At 63.4% G+C, this 9223-nt stretch overlaps 1 protein-coding gene across 7 annotated transcripts in view; it reads right to left on the reverse strand.

Moving 5' to 3' along the window:
• The window catches only part of TNK2 (tyrosine kinase non receptor 2), a 20267-nt gene extending 14323 nt beyond the window's left edge, over nt 1-5944 (reverse strand). For 5 of the 7 annotated variants that reach the window (XM_027884059.1, XM_027884057.1, XM_027884058.1 and 2 more), the window contains exons 1-2: nt 591-897; nt 166-457 (exon numbers count right to left, since the gene is read on the reverse strand). In XM_027884059.1, coding sequence (XP_027739860.1) covers nt 166-457; nt 591-790 — 492 coding nt within the window. In that variant the 5' untranslated portion in view covers nt 791-897. Of the gene's footprint in view, nt 1-165; nt 458-590; nt 925-5819 lie in introns of those variants that run through there. The other 2 variants (XM_027884064.1, XM_027884060.1) reach the window with 2 other exon arrangements.
• Between the last annotated feature and the right edge of the window lie 3279 nt (nt 5945-9223).

A 9223-nucleotide genomic window follows, 5' to 3' on the forward strand; every position in this document is an offset into this window, starting at 1 on the left:
TGTGGGGGTGCCATTCTCACACTGCCTTGGATGCTGCGGGGTACTGCGCATTCCAGAGGGGAGATGCCATGCAGGGACCGCCCGTGCCCCATCAGGACCCTGCCCGTTCTGGGAAACAGCCAAGTGCCCCCCGTTGCTCCCCTCCACCGGCTCTCCCCCACTGACCCGCCGGCACGGCATGCCCGGGGTGATGTCCTGCCGGGAGGGTGGCGTTGGGCGCCTGCTGCCCAGGCGCAGGGCCCGCTGCCCGGTGCTGTCCGAGAAGCTGTGGGGCAGGGGCCCGAGCATCTCCTCCTCCTCCTCGGCGCTGCTCAAGCGCTGGTAGTCGCATCTCTCGCCCATGGCTGAGGCAGCGGCTGCGGCGCAGTGGCGAGTGGGGGGCTCTGCGGAGACGCCCGCGTCTGCCTGGGGGCGGTGAGGGCTGGAGCCGGGCTTGGGATCACATGGCAGAAAGTTGCTGCAGTTCCGGAAAACAGCGAGAGGGTGAAGGTGACCGCAACGGTGATGGAGGGGAGGGGGGATGGATGGAGGGATGCGGAGGAGACGGGGAAAAGAGAAGCAGGGGCAGCCCTTTGACCGCCCGCCCTCACCCCGAGCCCAGCCTGGCACCACTGTCTTCCTCCCGGCGCGGCAGCCCAACTGCCCACCTTCTGTCCCTGCTCCGGCTCCCGAGTGGAGAGGTGGTGGCATCGCCGCCAGCCCCAGCGCCGCGATCGCAGTCCCCTTCTCCCCGCACCCTGGCACGGTGCACCAGGCAGCCGGGCGGAGGAGGAGGACGAGGGGGGACCATGGTCCAGCAGCCGGGGTTCTGTGGCAGACAGGATGGGTAAGGAGGCACCTGCAGAGGGATGGGGGGGCTCTGGGGCTGGCAGCATCCCCAGCATCCCTCCCGCTTCCCTGCGCAGGCAGAGGGGGATGGGATGCACTGGGAAGATGGCTGCTCCGCAGCGACCGGCAGCGTTGGCGCAAGCACGGCAGGGCTGGGAGAGCAGCCAGGCCCCGGTGGGTGCTGCTGGGATGAGGGTCCGGAGGGCACACCAGGATCAGTCCTCTCCCCACCCCGCTCCCTGGCAGGGAGCTTGGGGGTCTCCTAGACCTCTGCCAGGCGCTGCACCAGGCACAGCCCCCAGCAGGGGCAGGTGGCACTGGGAAGCCACCCCCACCCCCCAGATGGGGACCCCCCCAGTTTGCACATCGGGACTGGCCTGTACCCCAACACTGACCGACCATAGCCCCTCTTTCTGCCCCCTATGCAGAGCTACAAGTGGGCTGAAACCAGGGGGGACCCTGCAGCCTTCCCCGAAGACCCCTGTGACCCACCTATCCTTTGAGGCATGGCACAGCCCCCAGGGACCAACTTGCTCCTCATGCCAACGCCACGGGCCATGTTGACCCACTCTGACCCCCAGAAGCACCCCCACGACCCTCTTACTGTTCCCCCCACAGAGCCCCATAGCCAAAGCAGTGACACCAGGCTGTCACCGTGACAGGGCAGGGAGCACGAGCCTGTCCTTGCTCCCCCCAAATAAACACCTCCAATACCGGTGGGCATCAGCTCTGGCTGTGGGGCCGGGCGGAGACAGCCCCTTGGCGACTCCTCCTGCCATACCACGGAGGTGAGCTCAGCCGCGGAGCCAAGGCGGGCTGAGCCTGCGGCGTGGGAGCAGCGAGCCACCCCCGCGCACGGCCCGCCGGCGTCACCGCGCTGGCACGCCACGGGATGGTGACTGATGCACGTGCTATGCCACCTTCCCTCCGGACCCGGCTGCCCTGTGCTGCCCCGAAACCCTCGCCAGCCTGCCCAGTGAAGGCGATGCTGGGGGGTCCCCTAGACGTGTGGGGACAAACCCTGTCCCCACAGTGCTAGGCATGGATTTGAGTCACATCCCCTCATCACATCAGGTCCTGTCCAGGCTCAACAGACACCAAAAGGATTAGGTCTCCTACAAGGGGACGAATGGCATCGTGCCATCCACCCCTGACTCACCTGCCATCAATTCCCACCCTGGGGGGTGGTCCCACCACAATGACAACCGCTGGATGGGACGCACTGTCCTCTGCAGTCCAGGGCAGCGACACTCACACCGACCACAGGGTGTCCCTCCCCTCCGCGAGGACACTGGAGCTCCCCAGCCCCCTGGGATGCCACACTTGGCCCCGCATCCCTGGGACCGGTGCCACAGCATCTCCCACGCCCACCACCCGGCACAAAGGACCCCAGGAAGTGGCGGGTCCCCAAAACAAGCTCCCAGAGGGGGACAGCGTCCCGCACTCACCTCTGTCACATCCCCCTGCTCACTGTCACAGCCCGCCTGCCACCTTCCTGCCACCTTCCTGGCAGTCGTGTCACCTGGAAGTGATCTCACTGGCTGCGGCCGCAGCAGGGCAGCCGCGCCGGCACCCCGGGCTGGCTCGTTCAGCCCTGGCGGGGCCCCGAGGGCGGCCCCAAATTGTGGTGACACACTTCCCAGCCCGGCTGCCATGGCGCAGGTACACACATACCCATGCGTACAAACGCATCCGCTCCCAGCAGAGGCAGGGCTGCTGGCTGCATCCTGCCCGCTCGTGGGATGCTACTGCCACCCAGCTGCCTGAGGACCGTCCCCAGCCCCTCGCTGGATTGTGCCACCCAACGTACCCCCATACCAGTGGGTGTTTTGCCTCCCTTGGTCCTGGTACCTGATGCTGCTTGCTTGGTCGGATGGGGCAAGTAGGAGGTCCCGGGGGGCCAGCGCGGAGGGTTGGTGACCCCCGTGGTGGGGGTGGCCTGGGAGGCCGAGGTGCCAGGCTGCCCCTCGCTGCCATCTCTGGGCTGTCAGAGCCTGGCCCCGTGGACCGATCCTGACTCCCAGCACAGAGCATCCCCTGCCCTGAGCCTGTCTGCAGCAGGGGCTGCGTGGGAAGGAAAGACACAGGCGTGTGGCCCACCCCCCCCCTTCCCCACAACGACAGCACCCAGCACAACCCCAATCCCCTCCCTAAGCCTCTTTCCTCTGCTAAATCCGCTCCGCAGGTCGAGCTGGGGCGGGCTTAGTCTGTCTTGCGCCTCCCGGCTCCCCAGCACGGGCAGGAATTGCTGACCCCACGGCTGATCCCCAAGCTCTCCCACAAAGGCAAGGACACAGAGTGGTGTTTTGGGGGCCAAGCAGGCAAAGCAACACTCCCTGGCACCCACAGCACCTTGACCATGGTGCCCACCCTTCGGCTCCATGCCCACAGGCAGTGCTGCAGAGGGGGAGAGGGCTGCAGGCTTGCCATCACCACCACAGTGGGGACCCTGCCACCCTGCCCCAGTGCAAGACTGGTTTGTGCCCACCAGCCCCCGCATCCATCTCACCTGGGCCGCAGGGGCAGTGCTGTGGGGGTCCCTCGGCAGTGCCAGCCCCAGTGTTGCAGCGAGATGGGCAGTGTGTGAGGGGGCACAGTGTCAGGGCTCGGCCATGGGGTTGGCAGGGCTGCGGTGACACCGGCCACGGCGTCCCCCTGGGGCAAAGCAGGAGTGAGAGGTCAGATTAGGCCTCCCAGCCTGGTACCCCCATCTGTCTACCCCAAATGCCCCAGACTTCCTGAAGGTTAAGTCTCCTCAAAGGTAGGGTCACCCCCCTTTCTGCCCAGGCAGCTGTAAGAGCCTTTGTGGACCACCAGTGAGCTTTGTCCCCAGTCCTCCCAGGGAAGGGGGGCACCAGCACAGACCCCGAGCCCTCTGTCTAATCAGCCCCTCTACCCTTGGGATGTTGCCAGCAGTACCCCCATTTTCACATCACTACTTGGGCCAGGCTGCAGCTGGCACAGAACAAGTTTGTCAGGTGTGAGGCCAGACTGGCACAAAGCCACGTCCATGCAGCAGCATCTCCCCTTTGTGCTAGTTGCAGGAGAGTTGGGACCCCTAGAGCTGGAAGTGGGGGGTGAAGGCACAACCTCCCCAGTTCCCCAGCACCCAAGCAGTGCAGCGCTCTGGCCAGATCATCCAGTAGCTGTCAGTCATTAGCACTAACTGAAAGCACCCTAATTAGCCAGGCTGCAGCATGAACAGTGCCTCCCCCCTGGCTGCTCAGCAAAAGGACTTTCTCCTAAAAGTCTTCCTGTCCCAGCAGGGCCTGTGCATTGGGCAGAGTCCCATCCTGCCTCCCAAAATCCATACAAGTGGGTAATGCCCAGGATGCTCTGCCTCTGCCAGCTATCATCCCTCATGGACATGGCTGGAGTCAAACCCCAGGTACTCCAGGGGCAGGATGAGACCTCTCAGGGGGAAACTGAGGCACAGCTGGAGGCCTGGCCTGCAGTGTGGCTGGGACAGGGTTCGGCTACCAGCTCACAAGTTCCTGGTCCTGCAGGGGCTGCTCCTCTGCCCATGCGGGCCCCTCTTGCCCCAGGGAGGCTGACTTACAGCAGGACAACAGGCTGGCAGCTGCCCGAGGAGGAGGGAAGCGCTGCCAGCCCCCCCAGCCATACCCACAACACCCCACCCTGCACTAACAAATACTGGGCTAACAAGGCTTCAGTAGCTCCAGGGGTTGGTAACAGGTTGCACAGCCTGTACAGCTCCCACCCTACACCCCCAGGCCTTGGTGCGGCAGGATGAGGCTGCTTCTGTCCCCCACTCCTTGTGGGGAGCAGTGGGCTTGGGACTGGTAGTGGGAGCAGGGCCACAGCAGATGGTGGGCATGCAGCACTCAGGGTCTGTCCAGGACCCTCTCCCTAAAGAACGGCCTGGCAGGGCAGCCCTGCTCAAAGACACTCCATCAGGCAGGTCCTGTTTTTGGGAGACTTTTGCAAAGTCTGGTGCTCAAAAACTTTGTTCAAAGTTTTGCCCTAAGCCAGCTCAACAAAGGGTTGAGTAAAGGGGGAATGCATTACTTTCAGAGCCCACAGCACTGGCAAGAGGCACACACACACTTGAAGGGTATCAAGCCAGTGGAGAGCCAGCAGCACCGGGGCACTCCAATGTGCCCACTGCACCAAGGCAGCCCTGGGGAAGTGAGGGTGTGGGGAAGTGCCAGTGCCAGGCTCTGCCCTGGCTTGTCCTGCCCAGACAGCCCAGCCTCGCATGGCCGCCAGAGACACTGCCCCTGCCCAGGCTCCTCTGGCCACCTGCAAACCCCCTCCCCCAGCTACCACTTCAGAGGGGGTGAGGGCAGTTCCCAGATCGTTCTGGGAGAAGCCAAGCAGGGTTCACCTGACAAGGTGAAATCCTTCTCTGGACTATCAGCACTATCTTACCAGGTTTAACTGAAAAACTTTATTAAAAAAAGCAAGACCAACAAAGATCAGAAGTACCCAAACAGTCCTGGATCGTTCAGAGAAAAACCTGCTGCAATATGGCTGGACACAGCCACGGTGCTGCTCGCTGAGCTGGTGGTCACAGGCTCCCCACACCTCACTGCTGCTCGGGGTTTCTGACCCAGCACAACACCCCGAGGCGCAGGGCTGGCCCCGGAGGACAAGGATCCTCTGTTCACTGCCACAGCTCCCACGAGCCCAGGGAAGAGGAAGAGCAAAGCCGTCTTTTCTCCAGGAAAAAAAACAACAAAAAAAAACCCCAACCCAACAAAAAACAACCTTCCCCCAGTTTCCGCTGTGGTTTAGGAGAGTTCAAGGACATCAGGCACCCACTCACACCAGACCCTGCTGCCTGCTCTGCCCTGGCACGAGGGCAGCACCGCAGCTCGCAGTGCTGCAGGGAACGGTGCCAGCTGCTCCCGGTGAGGCGCAGCCGACACACGCCGATGCCGACTGGGACCCTCCACAGTGCCAAACCTAAACCCACCTCCCTGCCCCTCGCATCGCCCCCAAAAATGGGGTCGCGCGTCGTTCCTTACCTTTGTGCTCACCGTCACTGCCACCGCATCCTGCGCCGGGTCTGCAGCGTCACCAGAGGGCGAGGATGGGCACGGCGGCACTCCAGACAGCCGGCATGCCAGGCGGGACGCGCCCACACACCTGCCGGGGTGGGGTGCGACGATCGACGCCGGGGACGTCCGGGACGCGGGTGGGATCACCCACGGGGCAGCGGACACACACCTGGGACCTCACACCCGGGCGGACCTCCTGCGGCTCGGGCGCTGTGCCGGGGTCCTCGTGCCGGGGTTGCCGCTGGGGTGCTCCTGCTCCCCCGGGTAGAGCTCGCCCTCCTCCTGCACCCCGCCCCGGGCCTCCCCCTCCTCCTGCCGGCCTCGCCGCACCCACCAGCGGGCGCGGGCCGGGGGGCTCCCCGCGTCCCGCCGCGTCCCGCCGCGCTCCTGCTGCGCCCGCCGGGCCAGGCCCTGCTCCTGCCGGACCTTGGGGCCGTGCTCCTGCACCCCGCGCACCGCGCCCCGTGCCCGCCGCGCCCCGGGGCTGCCGCCCGCCGCCGCCTCCTCCGCGCCCCGCGCCCGCCGCCGCGCCCGCGCCGGCCCCCGATCCCGGGGCCGCCGCGGCTCCGCGCCCGCCTTGGGGCTGCCGAGGGCGGTGACGGGCCCGGGCCGCTCGCCCCACTCCTGCAGGCTCGTCCGCTCGCCCAGCGGCACCCAGTGCCACCGGCCCGGCCCCCCACGGCCGCCGCCCCCCGGCTCCCCGCCGCCGCCGGCCACCAGCTCCTGGCCGCGGGGCAGCGCCCCCAGCCCCGCCTCCTGCACGCCGCGGGTGAAGCCTCCCTGCTCCTGCACGCCCGGGGCCACCCCGCCGCCCTCCGGCACCGCCGGGCTCAGCCCCCCGCCCTCCGGCACCCCCGGCGCCCCGCTCGCCCCCTGCCCCCGGATGGTGCACGCGGTCGCGGGCCCCGCCCCGGCCCCGCACGCTGGGGAAGCCCCCCCGCGCCGCGCTGCTGGAGCCCTGGAGCTCCGGCTCCGCTTCCACCGCCCCCTTCGCTTCCTCCCCTCCTGCCCCGCCGCGAGCCCGGCCGGCCCCCGGCCCCGCCCTTAAAGGCGCCGCGGCGCCGCTTTACGTAACGGCGGGGTGAGGACGGACGGACAGAAGGAAGGAAGGGCGGGCAGGCAGGGGCACGGGTGGAGGAGCAGCGGGGTCGCCGGGGTGGGCAGACGGACAGACTCACCGCAGAATCGCACCAGGCCCCGGGACCGCTCCGCTGCAGGGACCCAGCACACTCGCTGCCCTGCGCTGCCCGAATCCCTTCTCTCAGGTAAGTGGGAAGGGGCTGCCCCCCCTTCCCTCTGCCCCGGCGGGGCTGGCGCTGCCCGGCCGCAGCAGGGCTCCCGCAGCCCCGGCCCAGCCTCTCGGGGCGCTTCGCACAGTCACCGCAGGGAGAGGAGCCCTGCCAGGCGCGGACAGGAGCTGCGGGAAACGACGTGTTTCCAACAAGTAAATCATCCCGGTGGAAGAGGAGGGACCAGAGCTATGACGGGACAGCCCATAAGGGGCGAGCTGGTCTCCTGGAGAAGATGCTTCTCACCCCAAATAGTTCATCTTCTAGGGATGCAATGTTTGTAAAGCAGGAGGTGAGACCAGCATTAGGGCCGGGGGAAGACAGGAGAGAGAAACTGAGCATATTTAAATGCAGAGTGCCAAAGCCGTGCAGTCTCCTCTGAGGAGGACTCTAAGGCCAGGGAGGCAGCTCATGCTCTCCCAGAGCTTCCTGGGGCTCTAAGCATTATCCATATACCCATCTGAATCTTGGCCCAGGGGAGCTCCAAAGTGATGAGGGGAAGAGACAAGGCAGGACACAGTGGGGCAGCTTCCTGGGACAGTCACACACAGCCCTGTCCAGCCACCTTCTCAACAGCAGAGACCTACAAAGCCACAGCCAGTGGGAAATCTGACATTTTGTTGTCACATCATCCACCCCAACGCTGCAGGCTTTTCAGACTAAAGCCATGACTGAGAGGCAGGACATGGCCACAAAAGGAGCAGGGAGCCCAGGGGCTTGGATATGTTGCTCCTCCACCTCATTGCCAGACTCCTTATCCCAGCTGACTGGGATGAAGCAGGACTTAAATGAACAGCACGGTGGTGGTACTGGAGCTGCCAGGTACCAGCCCTGATGGGGCAGGAGAGCAGCCATCCTCCAGCTGCCCAAGCTCACCCATGGCCACAACAGCACCATGGCTTTACAAGAACCCACAAGAGAAGCTGAGCGTTCAAGATGCAAAATATTTATTGAAGCAAACAACAGGTAAGTATCCCACAGCAGTCAGATGCCAGCACTGAGCAAGATATCCCAACATCCCTGTAGTCACTGTTGTGCTGTGGAGACAGGCTTTGTCTTTTGTCTCTCTCTGCTGGCTATAAAGCACAAGATTAAGTCTGACATCAAGATGCATGCAAACACTACAGTGAGGACTCCCAGACAGCAGCTCCTAAATGCCATCCAGAGAAGTGTCACTACGAAACACTAACACAGACAGGGCTGCAGGAAGAGTTAAGTTGGTGAATTAAGAGAACTCAGGTAAGAGCAAGAAACTGCACAAGTCTGGGCATCAGGGTTCCAGAGAGATTGATGAAAATCCAGCCCTCCACACTGGTGAGCACTGAGTTCAGTAACAAGGCTGAGGGCCTGTCCTTGTCCATTCCTGAACAATGTTCTTTCCCTCAAGGACTACTGTTGGGGCTCAGGTCACTCACTCAGGTTAGGTTTAAATCCATATCAACGTGCAGAGTTTAGGTTAAAACTAAACTGCAGCTTAGGGTTAAATGTGAGATCAAACTGCAGAGTACAGGGCTGACAACAGCCAGCCAGAGCTGTTTGGGAAACAGGCAGCACAGTTTAGCAGGTATCACCCATAAGCAGTGCTCAGCTTCAGATCGGGAAGCAGAGCGGCACCATGAGAAAGGTGCCACTGATTTCCCCCCTCCATTCAACATCCAAGGTGGGCAAGACTGGAATTTCCAGTGAGAACTGGAGTGGGCTTCCCACGTGAGCATACCAGCAACTCTCCCAGTGCCACAGCAGGACAGTGTTATGTGCATTACGTGCACCCATCCAGAGCAGTGACCTGAGCCCACCAAACAGCTGTCAGCCCCAAGCCCTACATTCACCTTTAATTCCTCATGTCTTTGTAACTGATTTGAAGGAAGTCTACTACATCACTACTACTGCACACAACCTAACTAGCCTAGTTTCCACTAAATACTCAAGCACCACTACCATAGCTGGAAGCAGGAAGCCAATTCAAGACAGGAAGCCAATTCAAGACAGCACAGCTATTTGAAACAGTTCAGCCTATGGGGAAAGTAGAGTCTAAGTACATAACAGATTGAAGTTTGTATCTGCATCACCACAGGAGAGTGA

This window comes from Empidonax traillii, unplaced genomic scaffold (assembly GCF_003031625.1).
Source record: "Empidonax traillii isolate 1590-97213 ecotype Southwest subspecies unplaced genomic scaffold, ASM303162v1 scaffold138:size3245559, whole genome shotgun sequence".
Taxonomy (NCBI): Eukaryota; Metazoa; Chordata; class Aves; order Passeriformes; family Tyrannidae; genus Empidonax; species Empidonax traillii.